This window comes from Lates calcarifer, linkage group LG8 (genome assembly GCF_001640805.2).
Source record: "Lates calcarifer isolate ASB-BC8 linkage group LG8, TLL_Latcal_v3, whole genome shotgun sequence".
NCBI lineage: Eukaryota > Metazoa > Chordata > Actinopteri > Centropomidae > Lates > Lates calcarifer.
Genome location: NC_066840.1, coordinates 23,900,718 through 23,920,842, shown reverse-complemented (window position 1 = coordinate 23,920,842; position 20,125 = coordinate 23,900,718). Strand labels below are relative to the sequence as shown.

Here is a 20,125-nt window from a genome sequence, read left to right as displayed (position 1 = left end):
AATAGAATTAATAAAATATACAAAGTAGTAGCTTCAGTTAGTTGCATTAGTTGCTTACATATTTTTTTTACAACAATTTTTCTCCTTGTTCCGTCAGTGACAAGCTGTTCAGAAAGCAGAAAGCAACAAGCAGAGATGTAAATTTTCAATTTTATTATTTTTCTTAAAAAACAAATATACAAGAAATGATAAATATAAAAAAATGAACCCAGAGGAAAAGAAAAAGTTCTTCAATGTTACAAACAACTTCTTACTGCAGAGAAAACCTAAACACTAGTGTTACACCTGACAGTTAGTTAGTCGTGTCGGCCTAAAATCTTAACTTGTTCTTTTTGCTATGTAGCCGTCCCTCGTGTGAAGACAAATTTAAGAGTCACATCTGAGAGAAACTGAGGCGCCTATCAGGTAACTCAAGAGTTTTTAGTACCGTGAATCTAACAGCAGATTATTCACACCGTACGAAGATGACGTGCTGTGATACAGAGCAGAAAAAACATGGACATGCAACTGGTTCTGGATCAGCTTTTCTACAACGTCGGCCCTTCATCTGCTCCAATCAGGGCTGAAGGAAGCTGGACAACAGTCCTCAGGTTGAAGGTTGCTTATTTAAAATGCAGTAACCACGACGACCAAAAAGTAAAATGAGAAAAATGGCGGGTAAATGCAGAATTAAGAACGCTCCAATCGATCAATCGATTTGTTTGGATTTGTCAAAATGTCTTAAATCACTCACGGGGTGATCGTCTTTTCAGAGGATTAATTTTGAATGAATGAAACTAAATTTCATGAAATTTTGTCGAAATGGATTCCAATGCAAACCACACCGCGTAATGCTAAGCTAATGTTAGCTAATATAAAGGTGGTTCTAACATTTCCACGAGGGGAGTGCATCTTACAACTTTAATGTCAGATAATGATGTTGAATTTCTTTGAATACGTTTGAACACACAAATTCAAAGTCTAGACAGGCGTCAGACTTTGGCCATATTCACTGATCGGAGCGTCCCTAACCCACAGCTCACCTGTCGACCCTACACCTGGGATTTGGTGACTGAAGCAGATTAAAACGTTTCATTCCAACAGTCCAGATATTTATTGTTTAGGACACATCATCACCATGTACCTGAAACTCATCAGAGCTGGATCTTTAAAACCAGATCACCCTGGAGTTTTGTTGGTTCCTATTTCTTACACAGTATAAACAATATTTTCTCCTCATCTGTGTTTCATAAAAATCATGTGAAATGTGATGATTGTAGGGCTCTTCGAAACTGGGACCATATTTCCTTTGTTTCGTGTCAGTGTCTGGGGGTTTTTCCCTCCAGTCTTTCTCCTCCTCCACTCTCAGGTGCTAACAAGCCAGATTGGTTTCCACCTGTTGCAGTGAGGTCGTACCTGCTCATTGGTTTCCTGGCTCTGAGCTGACCTATCAGCAATCAGGGCCCTCAATAAAAGGAGCACACCTGAAGCAGTTGCTCCTTCACTCTCATTCACCCTGCTGTTTGCTGCAAGAGCTGTTGTTGTACTGCCTAGAGAAAACTAATGATGCTATAAAACAACTTCATTTACATGTTGGAGAGCAGAAAAAAAAGTCATTTTGGACGGCAGTCGTGTTGAGGTTCAAACTGCCTGCTCTGTAAAATGTTTTGGCAACACTTTATTTTGTGATTCTGTAATGAATTCCAGTTTATTTCCAAATAATGTCATAAGAAGTTTCCTGGAAAGAACTATAGGATTTTGCTTTAATTATAACAAAAACAGAGTGATCAGTTGGTCCACTTTTTTCTAAATGCTAAGCTAAGAGGACAGCAGGATGAGCTCAACATGCAAAATCAGACATGTGTCCACAAACAAACAATGCAGCAGAAATGAAGAATAGTAATAGAAATTATTAGGAAAAAACTGAGCTATATAATAAAACTTAACCATCTGTTTAATGGAGGAGATGGAGAAATGAAATATATTGTGTTTAACAGTCAAAACCTGAACAGGAGAGGTTGTAGCAGCTGTTAGTAAAGTTCGTTCTGACGTCAGTGTTTACTGAGTGGAGTAAATTTATCTCTAAACTAAAACCAGTTGCACCACACAATCTAGTTCTTATGTAAAGATTAGCTCATATTTACACCCACTAACTGCAGGTGCTAACTAGAAACTAAGCTATGAAAAATACAAAGTCTGACTGAATAACGAGTTGCAGTTAATGTTTAGATAATTTTGCCTCTGTCAAAGTTGCAGTTTTTTAATACTAAAAACTTGACTAAGGTCAAACACAGTGAGGGGTTTATGAACAGCTGCTACAACACAGTCCTGGAGTCTAACAAACATGATTTTATGGTTTAGAAACCTTACAAAGATCAGTTGATCAACTGATCAATTGAACTGACAAACATTTTGTTTTGATATTTGATTGGTCTCTTTTTCTTATCTATTAATACTTTGCAAGAAGCCATGAATTATTAGGTAATATAATAACCATGAATAATTAGTACACTTCCAGTTAATTCCATTTAATTGTTGTAACACAGAGTCTTTAACTGGAGAACAGCAGATAATAATTTAGCCCTCTCTGTTTTCTGTCACAGTAAACTGAAGCTGAGTTTCAGACAAAATATGAAGGCGTCGCCTCAGACTCTGAGAATGATAATTGTTGTTTCCAGCCCTTTTATTTTTTTTTCTCTTTAATCTGATGTTGGAATGAAACTTTTCATTTCCTTCCTTAAATCTGCCCGGCGTCAGGGGTCACATGATTCAAACAAAATGTTTATAAATGAGTTTGAGAAGCTGATTTCATGATTTTCTACTGATTGAAGTTTTTTTTTTTCTTTTTTCGTTTCAGGATGTTTGAATATGAATAAGTGTGTGTGTGTTTAATATCTGAGCTACAAACACTTCATCTAAAATACTTTACAGCTACTTTTAAACTGACGTCAGTGTTGAATGAACTCCATCTTTAGTGCAATTAGTTAACATGCTCGGAGCATCGAGTCCTGTGACCACTGACTCACTGTATCAACAGGTTTATAACATACATGCTCTTTATATTTCAAAGCTAAATCTCATTGTGAGGTCCAGAGTTTCTGCACACGAGTAAACTACATGAAGAGATGTTCTCCACCATAATGTGATTTACGTGAATTTCTGTGGGTTTGATCTTAAAACAGCTCTCAGATCAGCTGTTGGGTCGGATGTTTAGGTTTAGTAGAGGGAAGCTGTTTGATTTTTTTGTCTTCGTGCTGCTGAAACTCTTGGACCAGTTTTATCTTTTGAAGTGAAAGGTGTTTGGATGACAAGAGGTGGGCGATGATGGGAACAGTCGCAGCCTGTGACTGCTGCGGGGCTGAGCCAATCAGGAGAGAAAAATAAAGTTTAAACTGCGCACAGAGCAATGTTCAGAACCACAGCAACAAAACTTTCTTCAGATCCAAACAGGAACAAATCAGCGGGTTGATGTTTAAATGTTAATAAAAAAACAAACTGACTCCATCACAGCTCAATAAACCATCAGACTGAGGCCGAATCCAAACGTCCAGACCTCTGGACTGGAGTCCCTGATTTTCTGACCCTCTCAGACGAGCTTCTGTTCAAATGCTGGATTTTTAGTTGTCAGTGTAGCTGAGGCTGGAACGATCACAGGTCAGAATATTCACAGGCTGAATAATTTGGATTATTCTGTCGTAATCAGCGGCTCAAGCTAAAGTTAGCACAACAACCTGTTTAAAAAAACTGGATAGTTCAAGGAGTCTTTGAGGATTGTGGAAACGATTTTTATAAAATCGATTGTGAAACTCTGAGGAGGATTTCGACCAGGTGTTTTTCCCTCTGTACCCACTTCCTGACTGGAGTTGGTTTCAGCCAATCAGCTCGTTTGGTCCTTGTTAAGATTTGGGTGCACACATAGTTTCCTCTGTGAATGTACGTTCATTCCCAATAACTTAAAGCAGTTTGGTCAGGTCTGTGTCTGGGTTGAGTCTGGAGGGGGAACATTTGGATTCAGCCTGACACATCAGCTCAACCTGCAGGGCAACAAGGCAACATGTTGGGCAACCAGGATGGGCAACAGATCACGAGTTGCCTCAACAGCCCCGTTGCCTTCATCACGTCAGTCCACTTAACCAAACACGACAGAACTGCTCAAAGATCCACTTACTGGGTTTTCTGTGAGCTTTCAGCTGCATCTCAGGGTCCTGTGAGGCCCAACCCGTTGCCTTGTTGGACAACAAGAGAAGTTGAACGTTAAACCTCAGACAGTCGAGTCGTTGACGTGTTCGACATCAAAACGTAAACCTGGAACATGTTGAACAAACAGAAGCAGGAAGACTTGTTGTTGTAGATGTGGTCACATGGTGCAGTTTGTTTTATTGCTGACTGTCTGAACTCAGCCGTCACCTCCACAGGAAGCTCCGCCCACATACGACCCACCTTCTTCTTCTCTGGATTCTCAATGCAAACAGCTCTGACGCTGTGTTGTGGAGGTTTTCAACCGTGAAGAGGAGCTCGAGCTCCAGGACAGGAAGCTTTGATCCAGGTGACGAAATCAATCTGTCAGTCGTCGTCATCGTTGACGCCATTCACAATGAAACATGATGACCCCACCACCACCACCACCCCAAAACATGTCCTCCATCATGACTGTGCTGCCCCCATGTGGGATGAGAGGTCAATGACCTCCGATGGAAGTCTGCCACAGGCGTCACACTGCGAGCAACATGGCGGCTCAGCGTCTGATTTCAGTCAGATTTTTGTTTCAGTGGCGACTGATCTGATTTTTGAATTAGTTTTGTACAAGTACTCAAGTACTGTGCAGTTTTCAGGTACTTGAATATCATTTTCTGCTACTTCTACTTCACTACATTTCAGGGGAAATACTGTACTTTTTACTGCACTACATTTATCTGACTGCTACTAGAGTGAACACATAAATTCATCAATAATTATAATCCAGTAATATAACATACATCATTCTCAAATGGGCCATTCTGCATAAGGAGTACTTTTACTTTTAGTACTTTAAATATATTCCGATGCTAGTACTTTTACTTCAGCAGGACTTTTACTTGTAATAGAGTATTTTTACATTGTGGTTTTACTACTTTTATGTCAGCAAAGGATCTGAGTATTTCTTTCTTTTATCTAAACTTCCATCTGAAGATATTGATTCCATTTTATTGATTAAAAGATTTATTTGTTGCTAAACTTTGAATTCAAATCACGCTGGAAGTGTTTCCCAATCCCTGGTCTGTGGACCAGTAACAGACCGCTGAATGAGTTAAACTGTGTCCAGTTGTAATGGATATTTAGTTGTAAATCATTAATCAATCAGATGTATTGATCGATGTGCTCGCAGTGCATCCTGTCCGATAAAAACCTCATCTTCAGCTGCATCAGAATCTGTCTGACCTTTGACCTCCGTCCTCTGATCGCATCCAAGAATCAGGCGGAGCTTTATGGCTGCAAACTCCGCCCCTCTGATGACATCACAGCGACTCCAGATCCAACATGGAGTCCAGGTGGAGAGTGTGTCAGTGAGTCCGCAGGTCGTCTCCAGAACAAAAAACGTTCAGGGGAAAAAAAAAAAAGAAAGTTGCTTCGCTGAAAAACTGTTAGGAACTGAAGTGTGAGCGATGAGTTCAGAGTGAGACCAGATGCTTTAGTTTTATAAAAAACGACATCACTACGAAAAAATGCATCAGCCGGTTTAAAATCTGCAGCGCTTCAATATAAAGTGCATCATTACATTGTTACGTTTTTACAGTTTCTTATTAAAATATCGTTTTCCCTGGAGTGAAACCATAGTAAACATGTTACACGTTGGTAAAAATAAACATTTGGAATGTCTCTCTCTTTTTTTTTTTTTTTTTGTTTTTGTTTTTGTTTTGTTTTTTGTTTTTTAAGAAGTCCCATTGGCTGATTTTGGTCAAGCTGAACTCGTCCCCGGAGCCTGAAACAGAAAACAAGTCCACTCGGTTAAAAGTTTCGCAGACGATCAAACACAAAGGATGGACGATGACAGGTGGGTCTGTGGTTAATGGAGGTGAGAGCAGAGAATCATGGGTAGTCAGGTAGGGGGCTGAACATTCGGACCAGCCGGCAGGACTAAAGCAGGATTTTAGCAACACTGAGGCCACGAGTCCACAAAACAGAGACACTGAACGAAAAGGCTGAAGTCAAACCTGATTCTGCAGCGGATCAGGATTTAGACCAGACAACAAAAAGAAAGTCTCAACAGTTTTCTTTTCATATTTGTCACTTTTATTCTTCAGTTAACTTGACCTAAATTTCACTTCCCCACTTCACTGGTTCCAGATCTGGGGCCACAAGATAAATCTCAGAAAGAAAAAAAACATATTGCCCTGAAACAACATGTTTGTTTTTTTCAGATGCTGCTCTAATGTTCAATTTATCTCATAAAATACTGGATGAATTTACCATGTAAAACAAAACACCTTTTTAACACCAGTGACCAGGGTTACAGGTGGACATACAGTACATTTGATTTAAGGGGTAAAAGAAGTCGGAAACCACTGGCCAACATGGAGGCCTAAAGGCAGCTCCTACACTTTCTCCTCACTACCCAGGAAATAATAACTTACTTTAGGAGCCTGAAAAGAAGCCTGATTTAAAGAGTCTGTGTCAGTGAAAGGTTTTTAATTTCAGACTGAGAACTCTCCAGGACATGACCTCAGGTCTGGAAATGATTTAAAACATCATTGTGGAGGAGCTGGGACCCAGCAGACAGTTTCTCTAAACAACAACTTTAATCAAACTTTTCTCACCTTGTCAGCACAAGAAAAATAACTTTGACCTCTCAGAGGCTGATTAATACTGTCCTCCTTTAATATTACTCATAGATTCATAGGGCAGTAACTGCTCGGCGCCCTCTCCTGGACCTTAATGTGAACTACGTCAAACCCTGAGACTGTAGACTGCACATGTTGAATTCAACACTAAGTCATTACTGTTGTATCTGCTGAGTCCGTCTTCTCCTTAAAGCACCACGGTGAGAAAATAAGGCCAAACTCAAAAACAAACAGCTGCAAAGTAAAAACACAATGAAAAAGTATAAATATAAAAAAGTAAAAAAAATAAATTACAAACACAAAGACAACGAAGGGTTTGATCTCAGGTGCTGAGGAGTAATGATGATGATGATGATGATGATAAGGTTAGCATGCTCAGGACAGTGTCTGCTAGCATGCATGAGTTAGCATGAGTTTGTTAGCACATGTTCGTTAGCACGTGGCGGTGACGGCGGCTGATTTGGCGGTGTTGGTGGAGGGGGCGGGGCTTGGTGTGTGCAGCAGGCTGACAAACAGGAAGAGGGTGGAGGTGGGCAGGTAGACGCAGAGGAAGAGGACGACGTCCTCGCTGAGACAGAGGACGAAGTCGCTCTGCTCCGTCAGCACCCAGTCCACCAGCACCCCCACCAGCAGGTAGTACACCTGGAACTCCTGAAGCTCCTCCCACTCCCCACCGCACGCCTCGGGCCCCGCCCCCACCTCCTCTGACGAGCTCTTCTGCCTGGCCACGCCCCCTCCTCCGCCGCTGTCACTCACCATGGGCTTCATCTCCGCCCCCTCTGACGCTACCTCCTTCACCCGGCTCCTCCCACGCTCCACCGCGCGCTCCAACCGCCTACTGCTCTCCACGAACTCCTGCAGGAAGGACAGGACAGACAGGAGGAGTCAGACAGACAGGACACAGACAGACAGACAGGAGGAGTCAGACAGACAGGACACACAACCCCACCGCCTGCTGCCGTCTCACCATCAGAGCTTTGTCCATGAAGAACTCCTTCCCCGGGGTGCCGTCGTTGTACTTGGTGTCGATGGCGAAGCAGAGGAAGAGGACGTCCACCACGATCTCAAAGATGGACAGGAAGCAGTGAGCCACCAGGAAGGAGAAGAGACACACGATGATGAGCGGCAGCAGCCACTCTGCGTAATCCCGCTGGTAGTTCAGGAGGAGGACGCCGGCGAACGCCGTCGACGTCACGATCAGGATCTGAGGACAGATTTAAACATCATCAGTGATGAACTCTACTCTTCTGGGACCAGAACCAGCTCAGACCGGGTGGGAAACACCAGTTAAATCCACCTCACCTTCCCCAGGAAGAGCACAAAGTCTCCGACGGCGTTGATTGTGGCGACGCGCAGAGCGTTTTCCACCAGGATCACAAAGGCGTCGCGCGCAGACGTGCAGAAACTGGTGCTGTTGATGGCTGTGGCTGCATATGCATTCTGGGAAATGAAATGAAAACCCCGGTGAGACAGGTGTGAACGTGATGTTTAAAAACAGGAGGCGAGGAGTGGGTTGTTTGTGTTACCTGATTGAGATAGTTGAGGCACTTCTCCAAACACCACAGACAGCAGATACAAGTTTTCAGCAGACAGCGAGCACACGCGTTCTCCTGGAACAGATCAGGTGAAACATTAAACCAGCTGCTGCTCTGGGATCAGTCTGAGACCAAACCTGCCTTCCTGTGTTTCCTCTTACGGTTTAAATAAAGTTTGTTTGTACCTTTCCTTTGAGCTGGTTGTGGATGTACATGAGGATGAGTCTGGGGATCTTGACCAGTGTGATGATGAAGGATCCTTTAGCGACCGTGCCCAGGTGATACCGGACCAGCCTCAGGACCGAGGACAGGATCGGGGTCACCGGGAGTCGGTTCTTGTCCCTGAAATTTAAAATCCTCTTTAATCTGGTTTATTCCACAGAGATCCTGAGCGAGTTACAGGTGTGTTACAGACGTGGAGAACTCACCTGGTGAAGTAATATGTGACCACAGCACCGGCAACAGTCATCTGCTGACAGGCCAGGATGAACTCACTGATCCAGACCAGACCCACAGCGTGGTACCAGGTCAGGTACTGAAGAGGACCTGTCAGTCTGAACTCTGTTAACCCTGTCTCCTCATTCTGAACCGGGTTTCCTGTTGGGACCACACAGACCAGGACCCAGAGGGGACAGAGCAGGACATGAAATTAAAGCAGAGAACAAATAAATAACAAAGATTAAGTGTTGGTGATCGGTGTAAATGTAAAACTGCGGGTGCATGTAAATACGAGCAGTTCAGTCTGCTCACCAGCAGGGGGCAGACTGTTTCACCTGCACAGTTTGAATAATGTCTTTGTCTAAACAGCGTCAGGGTTTTCTGCCCCTCTGATCTCTGCTGCTTTACCTCGTCAGCTCTAAAAATGCTTAAAAAATTAGAGAACCAGTGCATTTTCTGCAGAAATGACCCATGAAATGTTGCAATATCTGTGACACCTGAGGGTTCAGACTGACCGGTGGTTCCCAGGAAGAGCAGGACCAGGATCCAGTAGATCCAGAAGAGCAGGAGGGCGAGGAAGGTGACGAAGGGCTGCAGGGTGAGGAGGGGGAGGTGGATGAAGACTTTCCCCGCTACGTGGAACAGAGCGATGGTCAGAGCCACTCGTTTCCTCATGAACAGCATCAGCAGCAGCAGGATGATCTGAAACAGGAAGCAGACCAAACATTCACTTTCCTTCTTTCCTTCCTTTAAGTTTCTAACAGCAGCAGATTTACGTACGGTGAAGACAGTGGCGGCGACGGCGTAGACGAGCAGCGCCTGTCCGCTGTCTCTGGTGATCTCCACCTCCTCTTTCGTCTCCTTCGCTGCTTTGGAGGAGGTGTCGTTTCCGTACAGCCGGTGGTCGATGTAGAGCCACCAGAGGACGCTGGTCCCCGCTGAAACAACAAACACGGCACAGTCACACTCACAGAGACTGAGCTGAGATTTCAGTTTTAGAAGGAGCACAACAGGACGTGATCTTACCGAGGGATCCGAGGACGACCAGCGAGGTGAGGATCCAGACGAGGATGGCGGAGATGTACCGAATGATCACCATGAGGATCATAGAGAGGACTGAGAGACAGACAGAGGTCAGAGGTCAGAAAAATCCTGGAGGCAAAACCACTTAAAATGAAGACGATCTAATGTCAGTGAGATCCTCACCCAGAGCGAGCACACACAGTCCGATGATGATCTCTTTACTGGCGGCGACGCCGGCGATCAGTCGGTGCAGGACGCTGTTATCGCCCACAAACGTCACCACAGCCTCCGCAAACTTCGCATAACAGGAAATATCCACCGGAGTGCAGCGGTTAAACACCGGCAACGGCTTACTGAGGAGAGAGGTCAGAGGTCAGACATGAAGAGGAAAGCAATCCACAGGTGTGTGAGGTAAACAGCTGGACGTACCTGGGTGGAACAGGGAGTTTGGGACACTTTGTGAACCTCTCAGGTAGACCGGGGTATTTATGACCCGCTAACTCGTAGGAGCACAGCTCAGAGCCTGAAACACAGACAGACAGACACGTTAGGCTCCACCCACACAGCTGGTGATCATTTCTCTTGAACACCTGCACACAGGTGAGCTGCTTCTGTATCCTGAACCAATCACAAAGCTCTTACACAGAAACGTCACCACATCCAGAATGAATCTCCTGAAATCCACTTGGAAATCAGAGAAGAAGAAGCTGCAGAACTTCATTCAGAATCACTGTGTTTTTAAGTTTACTTCAGTATCACAGTGATCCTGTGATAGCTGTTGGTACATTCACAGGTTCACTGTGAACAGGAGCTGATCACAGCTGATTCGGCTTCTTTTAATAGAGACACTTTGACTAAACAGAAACAAATACAGAATAAAAACACACAGGATGTAGCTCCGCTAACTGTCGACGTTGTATCAGCAGGAGCTAAATATCAGGCTGAATAACCTCAGTCTGCTCCTTCAGGTGGTTCCTGTGTGAATCTGTAACAGTGGCTCCTTTCATAAACAACATGGCTGCCAGAGGAGCAGTGAGGTCACCTGATCAAACGTCTCTGTCACGTTTCAACACTGAACCGAGTCAGAGCTGATGGAGGACAAACGGAGCAGAGTGGCACCAACCATACGACAGAGCCGCAGCAGCTTAATGCTGCCTTTGTTACTGTACTGTGTGTGTGTTACTGTACGGTGTGTGTGTTACTGTGTGTGGACAGGACTGTACACTGATGGTGTGTCTGCAGACATTAAATCATCATTGTGAGTGTCGGGCCAACTGCTGACATCACTGCTTCCTTTATAACCAACCAGCCACACACACACACACACACACACACACACACACACACACACACACACACACACACACAGGTTTGCACAGATATCAGCCAGGACCTCAGACGTGACGTTTTGCTCAGTGGGAGCCAGAGAGGAAGATGAGTGAACAGGAAGTAAAATATTTTTTAATGTACTACAAAGATACTGTGCTGTGTATACTGTAAATACTTCAAATTAATCTGGAACTCACAAACTTCAGGCACCAACACCTGTAAAACATGCTCTCCCTGTCCATTTCTGTCCCAGCGTCACCTGTTCAGGTGTGCTACAGGTCATGTGACAGAGCGATGACCTCACCGTTGACCATGGCGAACCTCTTCAGGTCCTGGTAGGTCTTCAGCTCCTCCGTGGGACACAGAGACACACACAGAGCCATGGACTTGATTTTCCTCTGAACGATGTCGATGTTGCAGGGATCCAGGAAGAAGACAAACCTGCGGCGGACAGAAAGCACAGGGAGAGTCACTAAAGGTCACTAATTACTTTGTTTATAAAATATAGTGAAAAATGTGAAAATGAAGAGAAGCAGCAGCTGAAGTCAGAGAATATCTGGAAGTTTTTAATCCAAAGAATTGACAGGTTATCAAAGTAAAAGTCTCTGAGTGTGTGTGAACCACAGCAGCTTCAGTAGTGACAGATTTAACAGGTAAAAAGTGTAATCACAAACAGCTCAGGGTGAAGAAGCCTCAGCTCTGAGTTGTGATTCACAGTCAGAGATGTGGAGACTAAATCCACTTCGACTTCAACAGACTGTCGACTGACCTGCTGCAAATGCACCAAAATAAAATCAACATCAACACTGATACGACCCATTCAGCTGATTTTACAGCATCTGGTAACAAACTGCTACAACAACAGAGGGTGCAGGGCGAACACCTGGTCAGAATAACACCTGTTTTCACTGCCTCTGGGGCCCTGTGCCCCTGTAGGCCCTGATCCATAATCCACCAGTGATGTCTGAGTTCACAGTAACAGCTGCTGCAGACGAAGCCGCGCTCGCGTCGTCAATCGAAGGACTGAAACGCGCTCTCCTCCTGCAGCGAACCTGGTTTTTCTTGTTTCAGAGTAAAAATCTGAACAGAATGTGAGAATGTTCAGCGTGGGAGAGAAACAAAGAGTCTGCAGTAAAATCCTCGCCCACAGCCCCGAGAATCTGTGATCACAGCTGATCACACCGGTCCTGTGATCACACCCCCTCACAGCATGTTAATGAGATCACCTGAGACTCACACGCTCGCTTTAATTCCTTTAATTTATTCGTCGTCAGAGCTGCACCTGCGTGTCTGTAGGGTGTGGAGGAAGCTTGGAAGAGGAGGGTTCAAACCTGCAACCTTCAAACCGCCGAGCTGCAGTTTTATCTCCCAGGATGAACGATCATGATCTGCTGCTCTGAGTGAATCTTAGTATTTCCTGTTTTATTTTGAAATGACCATGCTTGTTTGTTTCCTGTCCTTGTGTTTTTTTTCTCCTCCAGTATTTCGTGCCCTCAGTCACCTTCTCTAATCAACCTGGACTATCTACACAAGTCCTCTCTGTCTGTTCTGTTTCCTCCTTCCTTCCTCTGTGTTCCTGCCATCACACTCATCTGCCTGTAAGTCTGCTCTTTCTGTCATTATATCATCATCACTAACCCTCCCTGCCTAAACCATAACGACTACTGAACTCTGCTGGAGGGTGAAGACAAGAAAGAGACTTGGACGTTAGTTTAGATTTTAAGGAATGGTCTTAAAAGTTCACTTTTAAATTAAGGTAAATCTGCTCTGTGTAAAATTATACTCGGAATATGTTAGAGAGGAGGAGGAAAAGAGAAAAAAATAAATAAACTGGGACTTAAAACCCAGAGAAAACAATATATTCACAGAGGACAGAGATCATCTGTCCATTGATTTCAAGAAAACACTGAAGTGAATAAAATCTGAAGAAGCCAGAATAAAAACATGTCTTAGGTTTAATTCTTGAAGCTTCACTTTTCCTTCAAACAAACTATATTAGATTTACACTCCAGAGACAACAGAGCTGGGATTATTTTCATTATTTATTATTTTTATTAACCATTCAGTCTGAACGAGTCCAAGGTTTTGTCCTGAGTAACAGAAAAGAAAATCAAATCAATCTCTCTCCCTCGTTTCCCGTCACCGTCTGAAATCATGAATCCAGCTGCTGCTGTGCGGCTCCTGTTTTCCCTTTATGTGTTATTCTATCTACATAACTCCAGTGACTGGCGTATTGGACTCTTCATTGCCGCCAAAACACAGGTGACCTACATTCAGCCGTGCACCTGAACGCCTCCTGTGTGACAGAGAACTGAAGCTGCTCTGATAACGAGCCGAGTTCAGTCTGACTGAAGACGTCTGATTAACGATGAACTTATCAGGTGGAGGTAGAGTCACAGACACATGTGGACAGATGTGTCCTGTAGTCCAGATGTGTTACTGTGACAGCACAGTCACAGTAACACATCTGGTACTGCTGCTGCTCTACTCTACTGTACTCTATATTCACTAATTACTGTGATATACTAGGATATAAATTAAATTAAAAGTGCAAAAATGTGTCAATTACTCAATAAGTTGATCAATAGAAAATTAATTTGATGATCAATTTACGGTTTCAGTCATTTTCAAGAAAAAAGTGAAATATTTTCTTGTTTCAGCTTCAGAGGTTTTAATACTTTTCTTTGGCACAAATCACAGATTCAGTCTCTTTGGGTTTGGGACAGTTGGTTGACGAATTCAAGAATTGTGAGCAGAATTTATTTTCATTATTGATTACAATTTTAGAAATGATTACTCAAGAATAAGATCAGCAGATTAATCAATGAATTGCAGCAGCCTCTGACTGTAATTTCTGTTCATATACATTTAATTTATGATAATTTATACTTTCTACATTTAATATTAAATCATCTGTGTGTGTGTGTTTTAGCTGCTCGTCACTTCAGTTCACCCACAGAGCAGATTAATCAATAATCAAACATCTGAACTCACTGATCTCTGCTGTGAGTAAAAGTAGGTCTGAACACTGAATCCATATTTCATCAGCTGCTGCTGTTTCTGCAGGTAAAAATAGGCTGAGTGTGTGTGTGTGTGTGATGAGTCACAGCTCTGAACAGTCTGTCAGCACAACATACACAGCAGACTCCCACAGGACCTTGAATGCACCACATGTTCAAGTGCCAGACTGAGCCAGTTAAACAGTAATACTACAACAGTAATACAGTAATACTACACTAACACAGAGCCAGGCTGACAACCAGTTTACACAACAAATAACACCGAGGTTAAAAACTACAAATACCACACAAGGACACTACACGCTCAGCACCAGGCTGTGTACAAATACGTAAATAAAACTACAAAAAATACTGCAAAATTATAAAACTAAATACACAACCTGTCATAACAGTAGAACAACAAATACCAAACAAATACACACAACAAAATACTCCACTACCACCAGTGTACACTAAAAAATAGTCATACTCTACTCACTAACTTACCACAGTAAGAGTATCACAGCATCTATGACCTGATATAAAACCAGACTTACTTCCTGTCTCTGTGGTCGAGGCCGCTGAGCTTGACGCCTTCGATCTGTTCGTTGCGTCGACCGCAGGTGTTGCCGTAGCTGTCATATCCAAAGACGAGGCGAGCGGCGCCGCCGGTGACGATGGTGAAGCCGCAGATGCTGCCCTGCGTGACAGAAAAACACAACAACATTAGAGAGGGAGAACCGTCTAAACACAAAGTCATAGTAATGATTAACTCTCGTTAATGGTCAGACACAACATTAAAAATTTTTTTTTGTCGTGTGGTGGGAGCACTGTCCTGCTGGGGGAGGCCCCTGCCATTGGGGAGTGCTGTCACCCATGATCTGTGTGTTTTATTGTTTGGTGTGGGGGATTCAGTGTTCTCCTCTCTCTCCAAATCAGCCGAGACGTTCAGAAACATTTTGTTTGTCGCTCTGAATCATGTCGGTAAAGAACAGTGAACGTGATGTTTTCGAAACATTTAAACATTACGACTTGATCACGTTTAAATTAAATCATGTCTCTGTGTTTTCTCTTCACTCATCCTCAAACCTTCAGGTTTCTAATTTCCATCCTCAGCTCAATTGGAAAATCAAAGCAGCCTCTGACCAATCATCTGAGGGTCTGTCTGCTCTGCTGCTGCCTTCACTGTCTTCAGGAAATCAGGCGCCTCATGTTTCAGTTTTTAAAGAAAAGAAAACATAACTGAACAGTTAGGGTTAGATACTGTATATTTATCTGTTTCCACATCAACTACAACCTCAGCATCAGACTTTTAGTTCATGTTGTATATTTTTGTATTTCTGTGTTTGGTGCTGCTCATTTAGCCTCAGAACAACACGTGGTTTTAATGTTTCTGAGTAAGTGAGAATAAATGAAATGTTTCTGTCTGTATCACACTGTAACATCACTATACACCACTGTACTACACTGTGCAGCACTTTGAACAAGAAGTTTTATGATTAATAAGTCTCGTCATAAACAGTGATTTATAAAAACAACCAGCAGATTAATCAACAATAAATAAAACCAGCTCCGACAGTAAAATGTTTCTGAAGCAGATATCAGTCACTGCTACTACTTTTTAATTAAGTACAATCAGCTGATGATACCTCTGTACTTTTACTAAAGTATGAGTTTGAGCAGCAGAGTATTTTTACACTGTGGTACTTTTACTGTGAAGGATCTGAGTACTTCCTCTGCTGTTGCTGTGACACAAACACATAATACACAGACACTCAGATACCACAGTATTATCACAGTACTATTACTGTGTTATCACAGTACTATTACTGTGTTATGATCTAGACACACTGTAGTAATGATGGCGGGTTTATTGTGGTTACCATGCCGACGCAGAAGACGGTGAAGAGCAGGAACCAGGGCAGGTCCGTGCAGCTCCGGTCCTCCAGCGGTCTCCATTCTCTCTTTGTCCTCTGAAACACACAAAAACACGGTCACAGCCGAGAGCAGAGCCGGGCCTGCACGACCGGGCCGAGCCGCTCTACACCTCCGCCCCGCACGCACACACACAGACACACACACACACACACACACACACACTCCGCCCCGTCCCGGCCTATTAGCTCGGTTCGGCTCGGCTCGGTTTCATCACTAATCAGATCACACACAGCTGCACTGAACCGGAGCTCCGGGCCGGTTGTTTACAGGCAGCAGCGGACATGACGGTGCCGTTAACAGGCCCCGGTGACCCGCCTGTCCCCGGGACGAGGTAATTGGATTACGGCTCCTGGCTCTAATCCCAGCTCGGCCCTCTCTGCTTCCCGGGACTGGTTTCCCTTTCACGGTGAAAAAAATAAACACGCACCGGTGCTCTGCTGAAGGGCACCGGGGTGTGGGGGGTGGGGGGAGGACGGTACCGGGCCGGGCCGGTCCGGGCCGGGGCGTGCTTACCTCCGTGCTACCGCAGCATCCCATTGCAGTCAGGGTGGACGTGCCCGGAGCCTCACGGACCCTCACGGAGCCTCACGGAGCTTCACGGAGCTTCACGGAGCTTCAGCTCAGCAGCAGCGGGGTCTGCAGCCCGACAGGCGGGGGGGAGGACACGGACAGCCCCGCGCGCTCTGCCTGCATGCACTCACTGCGCAGCGGCGCGATCCCGGAGGCCGAGCCCGGAACGGAGACGGTCCCGACGGTCAGTCTTAGCGCTCCGGCCCGCTGTGCATGCTATTGTCGGTGCCTCCTCCGGTTACCGTACCGAGCGGGGGATTAACGGCCGAGGATTTGTCCGCCACACTTCCTGGTGGGCCGTCAGGTGCAGCGGCCATTCATCTCATTGCGCATGCGCAATTAGTGTTCGTGTTGGAACGGAGAACAAACGGTTTTACCGGAGCTGCAGGTGCAGTACCGGGGGTGACCACTGAGTGGAGACTAATGGCAGGGTGGCGCTGTTTCCCCACGCTGGAGAACTTCTTGTAGGAAGACAAAGATTTGGAACTTTTCTTTGTGTACCTGTAGTTTTATTGTGGATTTTATTATTCGTCTGTTTTCCTGCCAGATCTCTGCTGAAACTCTCAATGAATTATCTGACTTTTACTTTGACAGTCATACGAACACATGCTCTTATTCTTCTGGTTGTTTCTGGTTTATTTGATAGCAAACAGCTGGCAGGGAATTAGGGAAGCAAGGTGGGATAATAGAATAATCTTTATTCATAAAGCACTTTGGGTTATAGGCAGCTTCACACACACTTCACGTACGATAACATAATAGTGAATAACACATAAAACTGGTGAAACTTCTGAAGAGTGTTGTTTAGTTTGTGGGGAATTAATGAAACTGACATGTACAGGCGGGGTCAGTGGGGCCCTCAGGAGGTCTGTTGACATTGTCATTGTCAATAAAGACTGTTTTTAAAAGAGTTTGCTCTGCTCTGTTCCTGTTGACCTTTGACCTCTTTGGAAGCGTGTCAGTAGCCTGTGGTCGTAGTGTGGTTGTAGAGAGGTGGTGCAGACTGTCACACTGAACAGACTCCTAACATTTGAAGCTTTGTCTCAGTTCGACATGAACACAGAGTTTACTGTTAGTGTGTTTTTACAGTCTCCACCAGTCACCACACACACACACACACACACGTATATGTATACAGACTACATCACACATATACACACAGTAACCAGTGGTGGAAAGTACATTATTTACTTGTACTGTACTTGAATACTTGTGATTGTGAGGTTAGTTTAAACTTCACCACTGCTCCACATGTTATTTAACAGCTGGAGTTACTGTCACACACAGTAAACGCTGTGATGTCAGAGGTAAACAGGAACAGGAAGTGAACTTTGTAATTTCAGATTTAAACTGAAGTGTTTTACTGTAAAACTCTCAGAATAAACTGATTCAGCTGGCTGATTCTGGATCAGCTCTTTTTTGCTCATGTGTATCCTGCCTGAGAACACAAAGCATCATTTAAATAATTAATTACATTATTTATTTATCTATTTTGAGCAGATATTTATTCACAGACAAAAATATTGTTTATTTGTGCACTGGTCAACTTTCGGTTATTTTACTTCTATAACGTGTTTTCCTTCAGTCTAGTGGAAAGAAAACATCTAAAACACAAATTCAGACATTTATTTTATTTAACTTTATCTGTTTGTGTCTGTAGATTTCAGTTAGTTATATTAGTTAATTACAGAGGGGTTTATCAGTCATATTTTATTCCTTAAAACATGGCAAAATGGATTTTTTATGTTTTATAGTATTTTCTGATTTATGAAGTGATAAAAAGGGAAAATATTTGACTCTAACACATCAGCACTTTTTAAATTAGATAACACCTGATTTGCATATTTACCATTTCAGAAGAAAAATTACTACAAAAAATAAAATCATTTAATGTCAGTTTAAAATATTCATCCTATTCACCTGCAGTGTGTTGCCACTGCTGTGTTGTCTTTTATTTAATTATTTCTATTTGTTGACGAGAGTTAAAGGAGGCAACAGGCTTCAGCAGCATTTTACTTTGTTTGTTGTTTGTGAACTAAGTTAGCCTTTGAAAAGAATATTAGCACCATTAATTACAACAGCTTCGGGTTGCTAAAGCTAAACGCTAAGGAGAGTGAAATGGTCAACGAGGGCCAGGCCTGACTCGGGTAACTTTATAAAGTCATGGTGTTTGTTTATAAAGATTAAGGAGGAGTGTTTGACTGTACTAAATAATGATACTGAAAGGTGCATTGGCTGCTCATGTTTATTAACCTTATCACTCGTTAAATGATCAGTAAATCCGGCTTTGTACTGTAACTCCAGTGATTTGTTGAGTTTAGACTCTGATTAAAAAAACCTGAAGAAGACATACCATAGTATTGGATTAGAGCCAAAGGGACTTTCCCCGGACCAGTCCTATACGTTTATTAACAGTATACGGAGGCAGAAAGTGGAAATTACTCCATAAAGTAACTTAACACTGTACTGAAGTATAGTGCTAATGTGAATAGACAGAGTCAGCCATCTAGTTTCTGTTTTGTCTTATTTTGAGAATTTTCCAGTATTTAAAAAGACTAAAAGCATGTCAGCAGATGTGTCTCAGTACTGTACTCAAGTAAATGTACTTAGTTACAATCCACCACAGTATTTTCATCTCTCTGGTGTTTACACAGTCCAACAGCAAGATGAGGACAGACAGAGTCCGACTGAGAAAAAACACAAAAACAAACACTTTACCTTCTTCCTGAGGCGAACCTGCTGCTGAGAGCTGGAGGACAAACGCTTTGGGTCCATGGCCCTGTAGAGGAGAATCCTGTTTGGTCCTGTTTGGTCCTGGAGAGTCCTGCAGAGTCCTGGTGTTGCTGTCAGACTGAGGACAGCAGCGATGTGGGTCTGGTCAGCCTGCAGAGAGCACAGAGAGCTTTTGTCTTATTGTTTACTGTTGTACCAGGCTGACCACTGAGTGTGTGTGTGTGTGTGTGTGTGTGTGTGTGTGTGTGTGTGTGTGTGTGTGTGTGTGTGTGTGTGTGTGTACATTTCTTATCAAACAGTAGATTTTCAGTGAAACTCATCAGGAAACTTCATTAAATTCATTTTAATACAGAATTAAATCATATTCTTTTTATAATAAGCATTTTTTCAGATCCAAGTAAAAGTAGAACTACCTAAGTATAAAAATACTCTATTACAAATAAAATGTCATAAAAGTTCTGCATTTGAAATTATTTTTAGTAAGTAAAAGTATAAGTAAGTAAGTATTAGTATCAGCAGCAAAATCTGTATGTGAAGTATCAAAACTAAAAGTACTCAGTATCTATGAAATCTATTACTGGATTTTAGTTACTGGAGCTTTAATGCATCAGCAGCATTTTGATATTTTCAAGGTTGAGCAGAATAGTTTCATCCGTCTGCATCATGGTTTATAAGATGATCATGAGTATAAAGTGGCATAAAATGAAAATACTCAAGTAAAGTACAAGTACCTCAGAACTGTGCTTAAGTGCTATACTTGAGT

The 20,125-nt window shown here is 43.2% G+C and overlaps 1 protein-coding gene across 3 annotated transcripts; it reads right to left on the bottom strand.

Annotated features, from left to right (window-relative positions):
- Positions 1-138: 138 nt before the first annotated feature.
- slc44a1b (solute carrier family 44 member 1b) lies at positions 139-19,496 on the bottom strand. Of its 3 annotated transcripts, XM_018679579.2 has the most exons (16): positions 19,348-19,496; positions 16,005-16,094; positions 14,679-14,821; positions 11,427-11,563; positions 10,223-10,316; positions 9,977-10,146; positions 9,797-9,886; positions 9,551-9,708; positions 9,286-9,472; positions 8,761-8,929; positions 8,518-8,674; positions 8,324-8,407; positions 8,100-8,237; positions 7,765-8,001; positions 7,554-7,652; positions 139-5,938 (listed from the first exon to the last, which is right to left on the bottom strand). In XM_018679579.2, the coding sequence occupies exons 1-16, from the start codon at positions 19,402-19,404 to the stop codon at positions 5,915-5,917; spliced, it is 2,034 nt and encodes a 677-aa protein (XP_018535095.1). In that variant the 5' UTR covers positions 19,405-19,496; the 3' UTR covers positions 139-5,914. The 3 variants fall into 3 exon arrangements, with proteins under 3 accessions (XP_018535095.1, XP_018535093.1, XP_018535094.1); XM_018679577.2 differs by lacking the exon at positions 139-5,938 and having other exon boundaries at positions 5,949-7,652; XM_018679578.2 differs by lacking the exons at positions 139-5,938; positions 19,348-19,496 and adding an exon at positions 16,573-18,020 and having other exon boundaries at positions 5,949-7,652.
- Between the last annotated feature and the right edge of the window lie 629 nt (positions 19,497-20,125).